Below are 21529 nucleotides of genomic sequence, written 5' to 3' on the forward strand. Positions count from 1 at the left end.
GTGTCACAGTAGGAGTCCAGTGGGCACTCTTGGCACCTCCTTGAGTACATGCTGTGGCAAATGGTAATAATGATGAAACAGGGTTCTTCTGGGCCAGAAATCTAGAACATCTGATTGAGAAGAAGCACCTTAGTTAATCAGGGCAGTGGTTTCTTCCCGATCTTCCTGCATTGTGTTTAATAGGACCCAGTAGCTGAAGCAGGGCAGGAACATCTGCCTCCACTGAGCTCTCCCCTCTTCCATTAACTATTCTAATCAAAATTAGACTCAGGCAAGAAAAATGATGTATTTCTTTAAAAAAAAAAAAAAGGATGCTGGTGTGACTTTACAGCTGGGAAAAGGATGTGATGATGCACGTAGTCACATGCCCCCATTAAATACAATGGCCCATACTCTTAGCCTCTTTGAAGCCCTAGATTTACAATCTTTATCATCTGATCAAAAGATAAATTTCACATGAACCAGGAGCTTTTCTATACCAACAATCTCTTCTTTCTGTTAGCAAATGCCCATAACACTTAAGAATAAAACACATAATAACATGAATAATCATCAGTTCAGTTCAGTCGCTCAGTCGTGTCCGACTCTTTGCGACCCCATGAATCGCAGCACGCCAGGCCTCCCTGTCCATCACCAACTCCCGGAGTTCACTCAGACTCATGTCCATCGAGTCCATGATGCCATCCAGCCATCTCAACCTCTGTCGTCCCCTTTTCCTCCTGCCCCCAATCCCTCCCAGCATCAGAGTCTTTTCCAATGAGTCAACTCTTCACATGAGGTGGCCAAAGTACTGGAGTTTCAGCGTTAGCATCATTCTTTCCAAAGAACACCCAGGGCTGATCTCCTTTAGAATGGACTGGTTGGATCTCAGTGCCAATCAAATTCCCCATTTATCAATTTCCTTGACTTCCAATTAGGACAATTTCAATTAAGGATATTTAGCCTTAACTGGAGAAAGTTAAAAGTGATTTTCAACACTAAAGGACAGACGAAGTAAAGCAGCAATGATAACAATAAATAGTAAAAAAATAATAGTATAATAATTTATTCAGCACCTGCATATGAGAGGCTGTGTGCTAACTAAATACCTTACTTATATTGTCCTATAAAATTTATAGAACTAATTTACAAATTAGGTATTAATTCAGATGGATAAAGACTGAGAGAGGTTAAGTAATTTGTCTAGTCATGAAACTAATGAGAGCCCTGTGATTGGAATTTGCAACTCGAATCTATGGGTATCGGCCCAGTGGTCCAGGCACGTGGCCTGGAAAGTGTGTCAAGATTGGTAAGAATACTGTCTGCCATGAGCATGAATAAGGACTGGGAATAGCCAGACATAAGCTGTGTATTTGTCTCTTGCATCATAGCAATATGATGTAAATTATGGAGGGGAAAAAGCCTCCTCCCGTAAAGTACATGTTGGTGAAGTCTCCCAGTCTAAGAACCCTGTGCCCACTTATAACAGAAAGCTGCCTGGTTCCAAAGCGCACAGTGGCTGAGATATGCCGGGGCCAGAGGTACTGCTTTCCCACAAATTACAATCAGCCCATTGGCCAAGCAGCTCCCTGACGGCTCCCCGGCAGTGGCATTGTCACACCACAACAAAGCGCCTTTGCCCTCAGACACATGCGCCCGACGGCTGGCACTGAGGTTTTCCCTGAAAAATGCACTGTCCTCTGTTTTGAGTCAGCCTTATTGTTCCGAGCTTAGGCGGGGAGGCGCATGTCCCGATATGGGACAATAAGATGAGCTATGGGCTTGTTGCCAGTAATATTGTGGGTCACTGTGAGACCTAAACTTTCAATTCTGCAGTGCTCTGAGATGACCTCCCCTTCGTGCCCTCCCCTCAGAGTCTGGATGCCTATTTAACCCTAACTCCAACGCCACCTCCTCTTCCAGGACCGCTGGCAGCAGCCAGTGTCAGTGTACCGCTTCTTGTCCCCCTAGCACCTGGAACATTGCCAATGAGTATTTACCAAGTGAAAGAATGAACAGCTGTGCCAATACTTAGACTATCGGGTATAGTTAAACTACAGTGACTTTTGAAACTCAGGAAGATAAACAAAGTCATCATTCCAAAACTCCTCTCCTTGGATCTACTATGGTCATGTCTGAATCACATAGTCTAGCAGCAAAATGTGGTGGAGGAAGGGCTCTGCTTCCTGGGTGTGCTGGGCGGGGCTCAGCAGGGAAAGACATGGTCTCTACAGTGCGTTGATTGTTCAGAAAAGTCACAGATCTGGGGCCTCAGGAGCAGGGACCAGTACATCGTAAAGTGTGTAAAGTGTGTGTTTCTTTGCTTTCAACTGGTATAGAAATCACTGATGTGTCTCCCACTGATGTATCTATGAAAACCAGCTAACTGATACAGCAGGTGGTTCACCAGCAGCATCTGTGACCAAGACATATTTGATAGCCACAAAAGGTTAACCAGTGTTCAGAAGTTTCCTGAAAGTAGGATGCTCTGGGGTCTAAATAGTAAAAAGCAGGCCTCCAAATGGCTTATACAGTAAGGAAGCTGTATTCCCCAAGCCAAGAAGTCTTGTGGTTAAGTCACTGAAAGATTGGCTCATTCAGCAGGTCAGTCACACCTTGGAGGAATACTTTGAGATCCTCTCTGACTGAACTTTATCCTCAAGGGAGCTTCCTCCTGGTGGCAAGACATCTGCTGCTCTTCCAAGTAGTATGTGCTAATGAGCAAGGAAAACTTTCCCCAGAAGGCCCGCAGCAGCTCTCTCCTCGCATCATATTGATTAGAACTGGGCCATTGTCCATCCTAACAAGTCATTGTGAGAAAGGGAAATGGGATTACTAAAACTTGCTTAGGTAATTAGGATTTACTCCTAAATTGAAGATAAGATCACCTTCCTGGAGGCAATCATGATTTGAGAAAAACCTGGACAAAATCATCACATGGAGAAGGAAGAAGGGACTTGGTCCCCAAATAGACAAACAGAAAGTCTCTCTGTAGGCTCAGCAGAAGTGCTATATCCATTTTTTTGTACTACCTTCCACAGCAGCAAATCAGTCCCCAATTTGCTAATAATTTGGTGATGGTGGCAACTTTTCATATGAAATTTAGCCATCGTCAGGTGGAATAAAGACAAAACAGGAAAAATCAATTCAGGTTAAGACAGAAAATTCTGCATTATTTGACAGTACCAATGAAATCCAACTCCCCATCCTCAAATTGGGACAAGTTTATTGACTCTAAAGGCTTTTAGGTCATTCCACCAGGAGGGGACATTTCTTTGAGACAAGAGTGAGAAGAGCAGCCTTCGAGTAAACACAGAAAAAAGCTCCCCAAGAAGAGGAAATATCATATGCACAGGTCCTAAGGCAGAAAACTGGAAGGATCAGAACTTGTTGGAGTGATTGGCTCACAGGAGCAGGAAGAGCGTGGCAGGATGCAGGGGTGAAGAAGGACGGGCCATCCAGAGTCTTGCAGTTTCTATTAGGGAGCTGGGGGTTACATTCTGTGTTCAGCAGGAAGACACTGAAGGATTAAACAGGGATCTGCAACTGTAAAATCATACCAATAATTCTATGCAGAATGGTTTTATGTGTTGGAAAGAGTAACTGTTTAAGGTAGGCCATATGTTATTAGAGAAGCTGCTTATAGAGTCCTCACTTAATTAATAGGCAGTTGCCAAGAATTCAACTTCATCGCCTCTATTCTATGCAAAGCTGGCCTTTAGTTCTCGCTAGCGGATGCATGTTTGTGGATGAGGTAGCCAAGTGGAATGACTTAGTCAAGCAACACTGAAGACATTTTAAATGCTAAAGTGATTCAGTTATACATACATATATATGTATATGTGTGTGTAGTTCTTTTTCATGTTTTCCACTATGGTTTATTATAAGATACTGAATATAGTTCCCTGTGCTATACAGTAGGACCTTGTTGTTTATTTTTTATATAGCAGTGTGTTTGTCAGCTAATCCCAAACTCCTAATTTATCCCTCCCCCAACCCCCTTTCCCCTCTGGTAACCATAAGTTTGTTTTCTATACTGACTTTAGAACCTAAAAACGGAATGCTGCCAGAAAAAAAGATGGGCAAACACATCTCTCCCATGATCAGTCAGCTCTCCCCTCACTCATGCACGTGGCTTGTGAACTCTGGGACACATGTCTATGGGGTTCACACCGTGATGGAGCCTGTGTGTTCCAGTTGACAAATCCTCTCATACTTAGGTCGCTGAGCTCAACACACTCCAGAGCTCTCCTGTTTCTTTAGCAGTTCCGTGATAACAAGTCCACGTGTGAGTTTACTTCTCAAGCAGCGATCTGACTTTTTCAGCACTTGGAGCTCCTCTGACTACACAGAGACAGATACTTTACAGGGCACTGAAGAACAGTGTTGGCACAGTGTCAGGGCCTAGTTTTGGGAGCTCAGGGGAGTGAACCTGGATGCGCTGCAGGGTTGACAGTAGAGCTCAGCCTTCTTCCTCTGGCTTCTGTGAGAAAAAAATGGATTAGAGAGATTCAGGGGAACAGAGGCAGGGGATTTGGAGAATGATTGGGCAAGGGACAGAACTGAGATAATTCCAAAAGTTTTCAGCCAATTCCCTCTCATCCCCAAGGGATCGTTCTCAAGTTGAAACACTAAGGTAATTGGCGTTCTTGAGATCCTGCCCCGGATCTAGTCCCCTTTTCCATGACCTCTTTTTGGAGCATGGATGAAGAGTGAAGTGGCATGGCCTTCAGAATAAAGCTCTGAGCAGTTTTCTTGCTCTTAACAAAACATTTTTAAATGCTTCTGGGTAAATGCAAATGATTGTGATGCAGTTCTGCCTATTTCTGCCAATGGCAGTCTTCTACTAATGGTTAATGTCAGACATGAAATTATTTTCCTGAATATTGTTTCTTTTCTCTTTTCATTATGAAGTATATTCGGTGCTCTTCGAACTGGTGCTTATATGGTGTACACTGTGATGACCAAAGGCCTGAAGCATTCAGTTTGTGACCAGGGTTTTTACAATGGACCTGTCAGCAAATTCTGGGCTTATGCATTTGTGCTAAGCAAAGCACCCGAACTAGGTGAGTGTCTTTTCTCCTTCCATTTCCTCTCCCACCCTCACCCCTTTGTAGTTACAAACGTGTAATATTTATTGAAAAATGAACAAGGAAATAATTTGAAGGTCCTATTTTACTGGTTGCAGGAAAATTACAATAAGTGAATTTGCATTCTTAACTAACTTCTGTTACTTTTGTTCTTTTCCCTCCTTTTAAATAATTGTACCTTGTGTATATCAAGAGCCAAAACGTTTATACAGAGTGTGCATGGATCCAAGCCCCACTGAAAGCACATTTCCGGGGGCTAAGAACGTCCACTTAGCCCCTTCTCTGAGGCCTTGAACAGCTGAGCTAATATTAGAATATTGGGGAAAGTTAGCCTCACAGCTATTTCCCAGTCTCACAGCAAAGTGTATGTTCGGCTCTGGAGTTTGGATACAGCCTAGGACATTCAGCCTTTGTTTGGGTAGCCTTATGTTCTCATTCACAAAATATTAAGGGTTAGTTTCTGATGTTGTTTAATTTTAATCAGTTGAAGAAATAGGCCTTAGAGAAATGTAATTCATCTTCCAGAAATTAGTCCAAAATTCTGGTACTAGATAGATAGGTAGATTCCTAACAGTTTTTGCTTTAACTCTTTAATAGTCTTGAATATAAGTGTGTCACACGTTAACAGACAGTGGAAAATCAAGTAGCAAGGGCTTTTTTTTTTTTTTTTTTTAACACAGGCACAGTTCCCCAGAAAAATATCTTTGTTGCCAGAAAAAGGGAGCTACCAGTGATAAAAAGATCTGAGTTCATCTCTGAGCCATGCTGGCCAGAGTCTCACAAATTGGCCCACATCCTTAGGGTACACCTGTGCATCCTCTGGGTTTCTTAATGTTTTATCTATAATTAAGAATTGGCTTATTTAGCTCAAAATTCTTATCTATCAATTGCGTTCCATCTCCTGTTTCTCCTGAAAAGGGGGTTGGAAGTTGTCATTTCATTTTAAGTTACCTACAGTGTTAGCTATCGAGTCTTTCTGAAAGGTTCCCCTGGTTTGTATCTGTTCACAGAGGGTATGACGTGTCTCTGATGTATGCATCCTCTCCTCTAGCCACTCTGCAGCAGGGGCTCTAATCTGCTGGCAATTGGTTTGAACTGTTGGTTTGACCACTTCTTCCCAGGCCAAAGACACGGGAGGAACAGCAGGAAAAAAACTTCAGCACTCACACACACAGCCTATCAAAAGTCTTACAGTGAAATGCATTAGTATGGACTCATTGGTTTATTCCTTTAATAAATTTTTAAATTTTTTTATTGAAGTATAGTTGATTTACATGTTGCCCTAATTTCTGCCGTACAGTAAGGTGATTCTGTTATTCATACACATTCTTCTTTTCTACCTTCTTTTTCATTATGGCTTATCATAGGGTATTGAATATATTAATAGTTCCCTGTGTTCTATAGTAGGACTTTGTTGTTATCCATTCTATGTACAATAGTTTGCATCTGCTAATCCCAAACTCACACTTAATGCCTCCCCTGCTTGCCCCCTTGGCACCCTCGGGTCGTTTCTCTATGTCTGTGAATCCATTCCTGTTTGGTAAAATTCATTTGTGTCATATGGTGGATTCCACATATCCGTGATATCGTATGGTATTTGCTTTTCTTTTTCTGACTTATTTCGCTTAGTATGATCATCCCATCCACACTGCTGCGTATGGCAGTATTCTATTTCTTATGGCAGAGCAGCATTCCACTGTATATATGTGCGGCATCTTTATTCATTTGTTGACAGATACTTTAGTTGTTTCCATGTCTTGGCTATTGAGAATAGTGCTGTTATGAACATAGCGGTTGCATGTATCTTTTTGAATTATAGTTTTGTCTGAATATATGCCCACGAGTGGGATTGCTGGATCATGTGGTAGCTCTGTTTGTAGTTTTTTAAGGAACTTCCATACTGTTCCATAGTGGCTGTAATAACTTACATTCCCACCAACAGTGTAGGAGGGTTCCCTTTTCTCCACATCCTCTACAGCGTTTTGTTATTTGTAAATGTTTTAATAATGGATATTCTGGCTGGTGTGAGGTAGTACATCATTGTGGCTTTGATTTGCTTTTCTCTAATAATTATTGATGGTTGAGCATCTTTTCATGTGCCTACGGGTCATCTGTATGTCTTCTTTGAAGAAATGCCTATTAGGTCTTCTGCCCATTTTTCAATTGGGATGTTTGTTTTTATTGTTGTTCAACTGTATGAACTGTTTGTATATTTTGGAAAGTAAGCTCTTGTTGGTCATGTTGTTTACAGATATTTCCTCACAGTCCATGGGTTGTCTTTTTTTTTTTTTTTTTTCTGTGTATGTTTTCCTTTGCTGTGTAGAAGCTTGCAAGTTTAATTAGCTCCTTTAATTTTTGCTTTTATATCTATTGCCTTGGGAGAATGGCCTTAGAAAATATTGGTAAGATTTACATCAGAGAATGTTTTGCCTATGTTCTCTTCTAAGAGTTTTATGGTATCATGTCTTATATTTATGTCTTTAAGCCATCTTAAGTTTATTTTTGTGTATGGTGAGAGGGTGTGTCCTAACTTCATTGATTTATTTATGAAGCTGTCCAACTTTCCTAACACCCCTTGCTGAAGAGACTGTCTTTTTCTTACCCTTGCCTCCTTGGTCAAAGATTAATTTGACCATAGGTGTGTGTGTCCTTTAATAAACTTCTAATAAGCATCTACCATGGGCCAGGCATTTAAAATGCTGAAATGGAATTGCTACTTTATCAAAAAGAGAAATTTATCATATGAATTTTTTATGAACCAGGCCCCCAGGCAGCTATTTTTTAATATTTAGATTAGGACCACTAGCTGCAAAGTCTTACACTAGAGAAGTGTTTTTCAGACTTGGAGCTATAGACAATGCCTAAAAGCCTACAGATATGTTTTTTAGAAATTTCAAAATTCTATGAGGACATTTTAATTTTGTATTTTCAGGTATAGATAAAAGATTGTCTACATTTCTCATAGTGATTTTTTATTTAGAGTCATAGCGTCTCTGCTATGAGTCAGACTAAAGAATTATTCAAATTGAGAAATATATCCCTTTGACTTTTACTTTATTCTGTGTAAGTATCCTTATCAACTGCCTCCCCACCTTTTTGATAAAGAATTGTCTATAGATACATGAATACAGTAAATGCATGAACCTTGATTTTCTCTGCATGCCATCCCTGAACACCTTTACAGGTTCCCCCTCCCTACCCTCAAAAAGTACTTTCTTGCTTGCTTTAGTCAGGAAAGGTGTCTCTCTGCTTCTGGCCTTTAGGCCTCTAATTGCAAAGGAGGTACTTCAGTCTTGGCTTCTGGAAATGCATTTCCCCGCCAGGGCTGCTTAGCTATGTTCGGAGTTTTAGCCAGTTGTGTCTGAGGGACTTGAGAATAAAAATAGCTCCTTCTACCTTTTGAAGGGATAATACATGGAAGAGCCACACCAACCCATTCATAGTGGCCATTTTCCTTCAAAGGCGTGAGTAGCTCTGTGCTGTCTGTCCTCCCAGCTTCTACTCTAGATGGACACCTGAGTCGCAAGGTTAGGATTTGTGGATGAGAACTGCATCACTCAGAGGTATTTGTGCTATAATCCTCTGTCTTGTTGGAGTGTTGTTGGTCCTGAGGAGGGTAGGGCAGTCAGTCACCTGTCTTTATTACTCTAGGCTCGAACATACCACTCCCTCCTGCCCCAATGTAGACCTTGTAATTAGACACAATTCTGTTCCCTCTTGAGGCCCAAAGGAGCTGTACGCTAGTTCCTTATGCCATTGGCTTGATAATCACTTTGCCCGGAGAAGCCTCATTCACCACAGCAGTTTATAGGCTGCATATCAAACAGTCCATTCCTTCACAGTTCAAACAAGGGATTGAAGTGCTGTCAGTGGGCTAAAGAGTTGAAAAACAAATCCTAAACTTGATGCAGCTCTTTAATGAGGGTAGTGTGTGACACCAATTCTTCCTGTGGTTTCAGATCCATTATACAGATATTTTCAGTCTTGAGTACCCTTTTCCAATTTTCAAATATGACTTATTCCCGTTCAGATATCCTGGATCTTACTTGATAGCTATCTTCCCAAGGTAAACCGCTTCATCAAAATAGATCCTAAACCAGTTCGCCTAGTTTAGTGAACATGTGTGCTTTAGATGGCTTTTTGTTGGTTTGGGAATTTAAATTCCTTCCCTGTAAAACATTCTTAGAAAACCTTGTCGCTACTATTTAATTAAGAAAGCTTTATTCATTTGGATTATTTAGAATTTTTCTTATTTTTTAGGTTCCCAGTTCTGCTTTCAGTTCTCTATTCTGAACTTCCTAATGTGTACCAGAGAAAAAAGAACAGTTCAGTATGTTCAATACTGAAAACTCTATTCTCCCACTCCCAAAACCTGCCTGCCTACAGTTTTCACTAAAGTATTTTTTTTTTATTGTGGCAAAGTGTATGTAAAATTGGCCATTTCCAGGTGACAGGCCTGCTGCATTATGGGCGTCGGCACTGTTGTACAGCCATCACACCATCCACCTCCAGAGCTTCTATCTTCCCCAGCTGAAAACTCTGTGCCCATTAAACACTAACCTTCCCCCTTCACTGGACTTTTAATAGCAAGAAGGGCTTTCTGTCTCAGCAGAGAACAATGAGCTCATTTCAGTGAATTCCACAGCTACTGTCTACTAGAACGAGTGAGGGGAAGAGAGCCACCAGCCTGCTTTGTGTGCCAAAATCTTTGACTGACTACTGTTTGAATTATATTAAAACCTGCTGAGGTTTTGTTTTGTTAAAACTTGGAAACATCTGCTCTGAGTCTAGGTCCTTGCTCAGTTGAGCTCGTCATTGTTTTTGAAACTCTGACTCAGCGGAGCTCCCGCTAACTCTGTGAAGAGGGGCGCAGCCATCTGTAACAAACTGCACACCCAGTGGGCGCTCTGTCTCTTTGACGGCTGGGGCTTCCGCATGCTCGTGAGCTTCTCCAGAGCTGCACACAGGCCTGCATTTGACAACACAGGTGCAGCAGGCAGAGTTCAGGAGGGACACTTAGATACCGGATCACCGTGATCTGGCTTCAGGCTGGCTCTTGACTGAAAATAGCCAAACCAAAGTTTAGACTGTGGTAAAGAACATGAACCAGAGGAAGCTAAAATATGTGACATGCCCAAAACATTCACGAGTCAGAAGATCCACTGCTTAAACATGGCCAAAATTCTTCCCATAATGCCCGCAGGACATTTGACCAAGAAAGATTGGTTGGCTGACACTGCATTCACAGTCTCAATATCTTTTGTTTGCATTTCTCGGTTGCTCTGTAGCTTTTGATAGGCCTGGATGTGGAATGCTATCAGTATGATTGGCTCACAACAAATTAAATGAGTTATTGTGTAGTTTTTCCCAGAGCTGCATGACTGGTGCATCTCAGCTGTGATATCAGAAGAACCGTGAGAGGTCTCAGGGCGTCCTTTCTAGAACCTCATTCAAGGGAAACTCCCCTTCTCTGGGTTGGTGGCCTGCCTGGAGACAGTAACTTTGATATGGAATCGGAGTGCTACTCCTGAGAGATTCAGGGCCATTACTGGAAGATTCTCATCTTCTTTCTCCATCTAATCACCCTGTATAGCTGTTCTGAGAAAAACGGTTATGTGTATCTAAATTAATTTCATTTTGAAGATATCATGGCATGACCTTTGCCCCCACCTCCCCATGTTAAGTGAAAACACCGAGTATGTCTTATATCAAGCCAGAGCCCCCCACTCAGACAGGAAGAACACATTATTCCAGATTTGTAGCTTCTATGTTAGCCTATTCTCATGGTCTGTGTTTTGTCCGCTACCACTCTCCCCACTCAGACTGTTCTTTAGACAATAAAGTTTTAATATAAAGGTGATGACAGAGGTAAAATTAAATCTAAGGAATTTAAAAGGATAAAATGTTCATTATTTTATGGCAAATAATTATGTTTGAATATTGTACAGGCTTTATTTTAGTTAATACTTAGAGACTCAAGAGTCTCAATTACAAATAAATAAATTTGCTTTTAACATACAATTCCTTGGAAATTCTACCTTCTTTCTGCTGTGAACAAAGGTAAGTTGAAATTACTGTGTCTATGTTATAGTCCAAAGAAGGAAGGGAGGCGCAGAGTAGTAATTACACAGAAATAGTGGATCTTTGACAAGCACACAAATAGCACAGATTAACACAAATAAGTAGACACCAGGTCTCCTAACACTAGTTGTCTCCCTTTAACATACAACTGAGAGTTACTGTCACCATTGATCATTATTATTCTGTCTGACATTTATAGGTTTAATATGTCAAACATCTCACAATAGAGAAGACTTCAAAGAAAATTTTATAAAAGGTTCAGAAATGCAGCAGCTGGAAACTTCCTTTCTGTTCTAAACAAATAAGTAATAATGTTGGAGTTTGCTTTTTTTTTTTTTTCATATTCCTTAGGTAGTAGCTGACTATGTGTTTTCTTGAAGAATAGCTGATTTACAATCTTGTTAATTCCAGGTGTACAGCAAAATGATTCAGATTTTTTGTTTTAAAATTTTTTTTCCATTATAGTTTATTACAAGACATTGAATACAGTTTTCTATGCTATACAGTGAATCTTTATCAATTTTATGTATAATAGCATGTGTATCTGTTAATCCCATTGCTGTTGTTGTTTAGTCACCAAGTTGTGTTCGACTCTCTGTGACCCCATGAACTGCTTCTGATCAGGTGGCCAAAGTATTAGAGCTTCAGTTTCAACATCAGTCCTTCCAATGAATATTCAAGGTTGATTTCCTTTAGGATTGACTGGTTTGATCTCCTTGCTCTCCAGGGGACTCTCAAGAGTCTTCCCCAGCACCACACTTCAAAAGCATCAGTTCTTCAGTACTCGGCCTTCTTTATGGTCCAACTCTTATAACCATATACGACTACTAGAAAAACCATAGCTTTGACTATATGGACCTTTGTTGGCAAAGTGATATCTCTGTTTTTCAATACACTGTCTAGGTTGGTCATAGCCTTCTTCTAAGAAGCAAATGTCTTTTAATTTCATGGCTGCAGTCATCAACCGCAGGATTTTGGAGCCCAAGAAGATAAAATCTGACACTGTTTCCACTTTGTCCCCATCTATTTGCCATGAAGTGATGGGGCCAGATGCCCTGATCTTAGTTTTTTGAATGTTGAATTTTAAGCTAGCTTTTTCACTATCCTCTTTCACCTTCATCTAGAGACTCTGTAGTTCCTCTTTGCTTTCTATCATCTGCATATCTGAAATTATTGATATCTCCTGTCAATCTTGATTCCACTTATGATTCATCTAGCCTAGCATGATGTACTCTGCATATAAGTTAAATAAGCAGGGTGACAATGTATAACCTTAAGTTACTCCTTTCCCAATTTTGAACCAGTCCATTGTTCCATGTATACTAACTAAGCAATACTAACTGTTGCTTCTTGTCCTGCATACAGGTTTCTCAGAAGGTAGGTAAAATAGTTGGGTATTTCCATCTCTCTAAGAATTTTCCACAGTTTGTTGTGATTGAGACAGTCAAAGGCTTTAGCGTGGTCAACGAAACACAAGTAGATGAGATTTTTTTGGCATTCCCTTGCTTTTGCTATGACCCAGCAGATATTGGCAATTTGGTCTCTGGTTCCTCTGCCTTTTCTAAATCTAGCTTGTACATCTGGAAGTTCTTTTTTCACATACTGTTGAAGCCTAGCTTGAAGGGTTTTGAGCTTTACCTTGCTAGCGTGTGAGATGAGTGCACTTGTACAGTAATTTGAACATTCTTTGGCATTGCCCTTCTTTGGGATTGGAATGAAAACTGACATTTTCCAGTCCTGTGGCCACTGCTGAATTTTACAGATTTGCTGGCATATTGAGTAGAGCACTTTCACAGCATCATCTTTTAGGATCTGAAATAGCTCAGCCGGAATTCCATCACCTCCACTAGCTTTGTTTGTAGTAATGCTTCCTAAGGCCGACTTGACTTCACACTCCAAGTGAGTGACCATACCATCATGATTATCCAGGTCATTAACTGTCATTTTTGTACAGTTCTTCTGTATATTTTTGCCACTTCTTAATCTCTTCTTAAGTCCTTGCTGTTTCTGTCCTTAATTGTGCCCATCTTTGTATGAAATGTTCCCTTGGTATCTCTAATCTCCCATTCTAGTATTTTCCTCTGTTTCTTTGCATTGATCACTTCAGGCTTTCTTATCTCTCCTTGCTATTCTTTGGAACTCTGCATTCAGTTGGGTATATCTTTCGCTTTCTCCTTTGCCTTTAGCTTCTCTTCTTTTCTCAGCTGTTTGTAAGGCCTCCTCAGACAACCATTTTGTCTTCTTGCATTTCTTTTGTTTTGAAGATGGTTTTGGTCACCACCTCCTGTACAATGTTACAAAGCTCTGTCCATAGTTCTTCAGGCATTCTGTCTACCAGATCTAATTTGATCTCTGGTTCCTCTGTCTTTTCTAAATTCAGCTTGTACATCTGGAAGTTCTTGGGTCATGAACTGCTGTAGCCTAGCTTGAAGGATTTTGAGCATAATCTGCTAACATGTGAAATGAGTGCAAGTGTATGATTATTTGAACATTGCTTGGCATTGCCTTTCTTTGGGATTGGAATGAAACTCCTAATTTATCCCATGCCCTACTCCCACTTTTCCCTTTGGTGACCATAAGTTTGTTTTCTATGTTTGTGAGTCTGTTTTGTAAATGAATTCATTTGCATATATTTTAGATTCTACATATAAGTGATATCATTATAATATTTGTCTTTGACTTATGATATTCTCTAAGTCCATTCATGTTGTTGCAAATGGCAATATTTCTTTTTTATGGCTAAGTTATATTCCTTCGTGTGTGTGTGTAGCAGTTGTTGTTTAGTAGCTAAGTACTGTCCAACTCTTTGTGACCCCCGTGGACTGTAGCCCACCAGGCTCCTCTGTCCATGGGATTTCCCAGACAAGAAGACTGGCATGGGTTGCCATATCATATTTTTATCCATTCATCTGTTGATGGACACTTATGTTGTTTATCATGCTTATATGAACATTGGAGTGCATGTATTTTTTTGAGTTAGAGATTTTGTCTTTTCACAATATATGCCCAGGAGTGGGATTGCTGGATCATATGGTAGCTCTGTTTTTAGTTTTTTGAGGAACCTCCATACTGTTCTTCATAATGGCTGTACCAGTTTACATTCCCATCAATCTTTTCTGTTTACTTAAGGTCCCATCAGAACCTTAAGTCTTTCCAACATCCAACATTGTCTGACCTTCCTTTGTACCCAATGTTTTAGGGCATCCTTGAAGAATAAGGGATAAGATGAGTGTAAGTACTAATTCCCCTTGTGGTTAATTAAATTTCAGAATAAGAAGAGGGACCACCTAGTTACCCTTGCTATACAAAAAGAAATCGAGGTCACCAAAGGTCATGAAGGATATTGATTTTTCTCATATCTGAAAACCACAGAGATAGGAAAGAGAATGAAGCATCTGCCACATAAATCCTGCTTTTGTCCCACATCCCAGTGTTTATTGTTCTGGTACTTGTTAATGGAATTGGGTGTATTTGTTACTGTGCCTGCTCTTCATCTATTTTTATGTAAGTGTTCGAAAGTATATTTTTAAGAATCCCTAGGCTTTTCAGAGAATCATTATCATCTACCTACATGAGCACCATTCTTGCTTCTATAACATAAATTCTTTACCTTAGATGCGAATAGTGGTCTTTTGGGTAGCCAGAATAGCTCAGATGGGAGAGTCAGACCAGAGAAACAATAGTCTTTTTCTTCAAGGGGTTAATGTTACTGAGATTTTGGATAATCCTGTAAAGCATTTTCAGAGTTAATTCCACAAGAAAGTGTCATCCTCAGTTTTTTATCACTTGATTCATTGCTACCAAAATAATACCTATTATCCTCTTCAGTAAATACAGAGGATTTTTGTTTTTCTGTTTGCCTAACTTTTCAAAATTTATATTAGAGTACAGTTGATTTACAGTGTGGTTAGTTTCAGGTACACAGCAATGATTCACTTATAAATATCCACCCCAAATCCATCTCATTCTTTTTCAGATTCCTTTCCCATATAGATCATTAGGGTATTGGGTAGATTTCCCTGTGCTATATAGTAGGCCCTTGTTGATTATCTAAATGCCTAATTTATCCCTCCCCTGCCCTTTGGAAACCATAAGTTTGTTTTTGAAGTCTGTTTTGCAAATAAGTTCATTTGTATCATTTTTAGATTCCACATATAAGTGATATTGTGTGATATTTGTCTTCCTGACTTATTTCACTTAGTATGATAATCTCTCATCCATTGCTTCAAATGGCATTATTTTACTCATTTTTTATGACTAATATTCCATTGTATATAAGTACCACATCTTTTCCATTCCTCTTGTGATAGACATTTATATCACTTCCGTGTTAGCTATTATAAATAGTGCTACAGTGAACATTAGGGTGCATGTATCTTTTCAAGTTATGGTTTCTCTGAATATACACCCAAGAGTGGGATGGCTGGATCATAGGATAGTTCTATTTTTAATTTTTTAAGGACCCTCCATACCGTTCTCCATGGTGGCTGTACCAATTTACATTTCTACCAACAGTGCAGGTTGCTTTCCTTTTCTCCACACCCTCTCCAGGATTTATTGTTTGTAGACTTTTTAAAAGCAATTTATTGGAATATAGTTGATTTACAGTGCTGTGTTAGTTTCAGGTATACAGCAAAGTGAATCAGTTGTATATAGGCCATTATAGAGTATTGAGTAGAGTTCCCTGTGCTCTACAGCAGGTTCTGAGTTATCTATTTTACATACTGTAGTGTATGTAAGTCCATTCCCGTCTCCCAGTTTATCCCTCCCCTACTTTATCCCCTAGTAACCCTACATACCATAACCTAGTTTTCTACATCTGTGATTCTACTTCTGTTTTGTAAATAAGTTCCATATACAGACTGGAATATTGCTCAGTCATTAAAAAATTACAAAATATTGATATTTGCAGCAACATGAATAGATCCAGAGATTGTCATACTGAGTGAAAAAGTCAAACACAAATGTTATATAATATTACTTATATGTAAATAGCCTAAAAAGGTATTTTTTATAGACTTTTTGATAATGACCATTCTGACTGGTGTGATGTCTTTGTCTTTGGATATAGAGTATCTTTTTTGTCAACAGTTGTTCAGTAGTTACTTGTGATTTTGATGTTTTTGTGAGAAGAGGTAAGCTCAAGTCCTACTCTGCTATCTTGTCTCTTATCCAGGAATAGCCTTTTGTTTAAGTTTTACTTTTCTAATTTCCATATGCCAAGGCTTCACATTTTATAGGGAACCTGCAAAAGTGTGTACTTTTGTCGTGTACCAAAGAAAGGTGGTTTTATTACCCCAGAGCGGCCTAAGAACATTTTACCGGGCACTTGAATTCAAATTTGTTTCTCTTGAGTAATGAATATCACTTGACTCTCTTCTAGGTGATATTTCCTAAAATGCATAGCCTCATTGGAAATGGACAATATACTTACTAGTGTCCCTTCCAAATCAAAAATATGATTGTGTGCAAAACACCCTTCTGACAGTAACATTTATGGAGTGCTTACCATGTGCCTGTTTTGTATCCTGTTGAATCTTCAAATAATTCCAAGCTATTATCTCCATATTACACATGAGGAAACTAGAAAATAGGATGAATAACCTGCCAGGGGCACCGAGCTAGTAAATGTCAGTCCACAAGTCTAACCCCAAACCGGCTCATTCTGAGGTACAAGTTCAAGACATTTCACCTTCTTGATACGGAGTCTAGCCAGGCGGCTCACGTCCGTTTCTGTTTGTGTCTTCCAGGAGATACAATATTCATTATTCTGAGGAAGCAGAAGCTGATCTTCCTACATTGGTACCACCACATCACTGTGCTGCTGTACTCCTGGTACTCCTACAAGGACATGGTTGCTGGGGGTGGTTGGTTTATGACTATGAACTATAGCGTGCACTCTGTGATGTACTCGTACTATGCCTTGCGAGCGGCGGGTTTCCGCGTCTCCCGGAAGTTCGCCATGTTCATCACCCTGTCCCAGATCCTTCAGATGCTGGTAGGCTGCGTCATTAATTACCTGGTCTTCCAGTGGATGCAGCACGACCAGTGTCACTCCCACTTCCAGAACATCTTCTGGTCCTCGCTCATGTACCTCAGCTACTTCGTGCTCTTCTGCCACTTCTTCTTCGAGGCCTACATTGGCAGCAAGATGAGGAAAGCAACGAAGGCTGACTAGTGTCGGGACTGAGGAGGAAGCCGTAGCTCAGGGTCATCAAGAAAAATAACAGACAAAAGAAAATGGCACAAGGAATCACATATGGTGCAGCTAACACAAAACAAGACATATGAGCAAACACACAACCCAAGGCAGCTTAGGGATAATTAGGTTGACTTAACCCAGTAAGTTAGTGATCCTTTTTGGGTGAGGACTCACTGAGTACACCTCCATCTCAAAGGACTGCTGCTGGAAGACCCCATTCCCTCTTTATCTGTCAACTCTAGGACAAATGAGAACAAAGTGGGCCAGAGGCAGAGAGAAGGCAAACAAGCTATTAACAGTATATGGAAAAAAATGAATTTACTGTTATATTTCTCTAAGGATCAAAGAAGTTTACTTAAAAACCATGTGAGCACATACATACAATCCTCTCTAATCTTTTTTGACACTTAACTGGAGCCAACAGAAAAGGTAAAAATGGAAGCGACACGGGCTGTGTATCTAGAGTAACGCTTTTGCAAAATAGAAAGTACTTTTTCAGAAAGGTTATGGGTTGTAGCCCCCGTGAGAAAAGATGTCTTAATCACCTCCTGAGAAAACAGATGATAAACTATATTTCAACTATGAGAAAGACTCGTTCCCCTTCATAGCACAGCCCCAGTCTAGTGAGTTCACCATAACAAGAAGGGGGCACAGTATTTTCCCAGGGTTCTCCCTGGGAGGAAGGAAACAGTGCCGCCCAGCTCCTGAAAGGGCAGCTCCAATCTCAGTATTTCTGATAGTTTTATTTTCTACCCCTAAATGGAGTAGGACACAGCATCCTTTGTTCAGTTGCCTTGGGCTTTCAAACAGAAGAATAAATATAAAAAACAGACAACTCAACCAAATTATTTGAAAAATAGACTCTCTTACCTGTAAAAAGTTGCGGCCCTACACCGAAGTTCTTAAGCTGGGAAAGAGGAATGAGCTGAAGATCAATATAAGAGAATAAGTACACCCCTCCATAGATGACTCCACACATAACTTTCCAAATGAAACCCTGTGGTACAGCCCATATTTTCTATATTTTTGTGAATTTCACAAAGCAACCCACAGGGCTCTCCTTGATCTTGGGTGAACACTGTGTTTCTGCATCATCTGCCTTTGCTCCCTAAAGCAATGCAGAGGTGCATAAAGTGCCCTCTGCTGGTCAAGCGGAGATACTTTGACAAACACACTTTATGGCAAGTTGAGCTGAACAGTTAACACACAAACGGCCCCTTTGAGACTTATTCTTCAAATTTTAAATGATATAAAATATTCACCATATTTTTGGCCAAATCAGAAGACATTCTTCCTACTTTGAGTCAGCTTCAGAAATTTTTTGAAAAGGGACTTATGCTCTGGAATTCAAAAATCAACTTATTAAGAGCCATATTCTTTTAAAAAAAAGCTAGATACTATAATATCTGCAATATTTCAGTCCTTTACAAGCCAAATGTGTAAACATTTCTGTATTTCAAAGAAGCAATTATGTCAAGTTGTTCAATGTGATATAATAGTATTCTAATTGGTTATATAGCTTAATGGTTAGGCAAACTAGATAAAAATTAGGGGCTACTACACTGCATAGGTTAGACATGCATAACCACACATATATACACACAGATGTGAAGTCCACCAAACTTTAAAGCCCAAATAAATAGAAACATGTTTTCTGGCTAGCAGAAAAAGAAGCTGTTTAGCTTTCTTGCTTTGAGTGTGTACAGAAAAGGGATTTTTCAAATTATTTTTATATTATTTTAGCTTTAATTGTGCTGTCATTCATGAAACAGAGCTGCTCTGCTTCTCTGTCAGAGATGACAAGGGCTTTCTCAGCATCTCGTCTATGTGTGGAATTGAAAAGAATAAAGTTTTATTCCATTCTGTGTGAATGGTCTGAACCATGAACAGAGAATCCGTGCGAACCAAGTCATGACTGATGGGATGGAGGGTGGGCTGTATGCAGGGAAGGGAAGCTGTTATGTCTGTGTTAAATTATTGTGAACAATCTATGACGTCTTGACGTTGGTTCATAGATGCATTGATCGGAGAATGTATTATTAGGGCAAAAACTGACATGGACTGAAAAGACAAGTCCTGCTATAACAACTAATAGATTATTAGGATGCAAACAATGTTATTTTGAGCTTTGAAAATACATGATACTGTGCAATAAGCTTTTTTTTCTTATAACAGAAAATGAGCAGAATAATGAGGAAAAGGCCAAATAACAGTTGACTTGAATTTAACTGAAGGACAGTTAGAGCTTATTTGGTTAATTTAATTTAATGATTTAATCCATTGATTTATCAGTGATCCTTTAATGCAGGTTAGAATAAGGAAATAATCATAGACCTTAAACAGATTCGGATGCTTCCAAAGCACTTTCATCTTGGTACAGGTTCATACTTGTGTCTACTTATGAGATAATTTAGAAATTTTGTTTACGGGTTGAATGTCTAATAAATAGTTTTAAAATTAGCTAAATATATCTAAAGGCATTTCCGATGTTTATCATGGGAGGGGGAAAAATCACACCTTTAAAAAAATTGAAATTCTGGTATTACAGATTCAATACACTGTTTTTAACATCTCAGCTTAAGTGATTAATTCTATTAATATATGAGGCTGGACCACTACCCCGTGGCAAATCTGAAGCCTATAAGAGAATTGACTGCCACATAGATAGTCCTGCTGTCACTTAACATTCCAGAAAAACTTGGGCAGGCAAGTTTTTATAGCTGCCCCACTATGCTGCAATAGATTTCCTTTCTCTTAAAGATTTTCCACTGCACTTCAATTCCAGTATCGTGAAAACATTCCTGGATTGAAAAAGTTTTTTAAACCAAATCTTCATTTCAAACATAAATACATGCAATTTGATACGCAAGGTCTGAGCATCAACCCAAGTCTATGAGTTTGCAGTGAAAAACATTCTAGCGAGAAATGCTCTATTCACAGATCAGGAGGTTTTATCTAGACTTTCTAATTTTGCTCATGAGAACAGAGCCACTACTATATTCAAAAATCATGTATTGAGATGATTATTCCAGTTAATTTACTCCCATCCTTCTAACCATCTGTTTCCTTCTCCAGGGGATCTTCCCAACCCAGGGATCAAACCCGCATCTCCCACATTTCAGGCAGATTCTTTACCATCTGAGCCACCAGGGAAAACTTTCTAATCATATGCTGCTAAAAACACAAGGGGACAGGGACAATACATTCAAATATGTTGCTGATGTGGAAAGAAAAAATTATATCCCCTGTCATTTCTATTAATGGGGCTCTGAGTCTGGAACTTTACTGAGTAGGGTTTTTGCAGAACAAGATGGAAGAACACTTCTAGGAAAGAGACTCACAGAAAAAAAAAAATTTTTTTTTAATCAGCTGTGGTATCATTATCATAAGATAAAACCTGTCACATTAAGAACAACAAAGCACCTAGAGTAAACTACACTGGAGTAGAATATTCCACAAGTCTGGTCTGGTTCCAGACTGCTGGGTTACCAGGGAGAAATAAGCTCAGGTTGCTATTATGAGAGAACAGCCTTTCTTCAGATACAACTAATCTCCAGTACACTTTTCCCCCCCCAGTTTGGTTAATGAATCTTCAACATAGTTGTTGGGTTGGTCATGCGCTGACTCAAGAGGGCTGTTAGGAGAGTGGAGATGGTCAAACAGACCACCTCCTTGAGTTCAGTGCTTTGAGCTGTGTGTGCATGGTCTGTGCCTGTCTCTTAGACACTTCTTTCCCTGAAAATGTTTCCATCCTGAAAATTACAATTGTGTGAGAGCTTTATGATGAAAGTCTAGTGGTCCGATCTTTTTGTTTTCAATAATAAATATTTTGCTATCAATTCAGGATGGTAGTAGAGCCTATTTTCGTGCTGTGAGTCATTGTCTCCTGTAACTTAACTTGTTATTCTGTCCTTTTTCTATCTGTATACAGGAACCAATTCTTTGTGCCTCAGACCCATCACCAACCAAAACAGATTTTGATAAGAATGCACCACAGGGTTTGGCCTCTGTTGCATACACGTTGAAGTGATAAAGCAATGATACTCTATTTTGTGCTGACAATCAGGATGAAGTGTTAGGTCCCAGTCTTGCAGTGAACCAACAGCCTCTGTATGCTGGTACCCAATACTTAAGCAAAGAAAGAATCATTGTAGTTATAGCATTTTCTTGAATGCCA

The 21529-nt window shown here is 39.7% G+C and overlaps 1 protein-coding gene across 3 annotated transcripts in view; it reads left to right on the forward strand.

Moving 5' to 3' along the window:
* The window catches only part of ELOVL6 (ELOVL fatty acid elongase 6), a 138974-nt gene extending 117779 nt beyond the window's left edge, over positions 1–21195 (forward strand). For all 3 annotated transcript variants that reach the window (XM_069593527.1, XM_069593525.1, XM_069593526.1), the window contains 2 exons: positions 4894–5045; positions 16901–21195. In XM_069593527.1, the coding sequence (XP_069449628.1) occupies positions 4894–5045; positions 16901–17328 (580 nt within the window). In that variant the 3' untranslated portion in view covers positions 17329–21195. The remainder of the gene's footprint in view (positions 1–4893; positions 5046–16900) is intronic.
* Positions 21196–21529: the final 334 nt, after the last annotated feature.

This window comes from Ovis canadensis, chromosome 6 (genome assembly GCF_042477335.2).
Source record: "Ovis canadensis isolate MfBH-ARS-UI-01 breed Bighorn chromosome 6, ARS-UI_OviCan_v2, whole genome shotgun sequence".
NCBI lineage: Eukaryota > Metazoa > Chordata > Mammalia > Artiodactyla > Bovidae > Ovis > Ovis canadensis.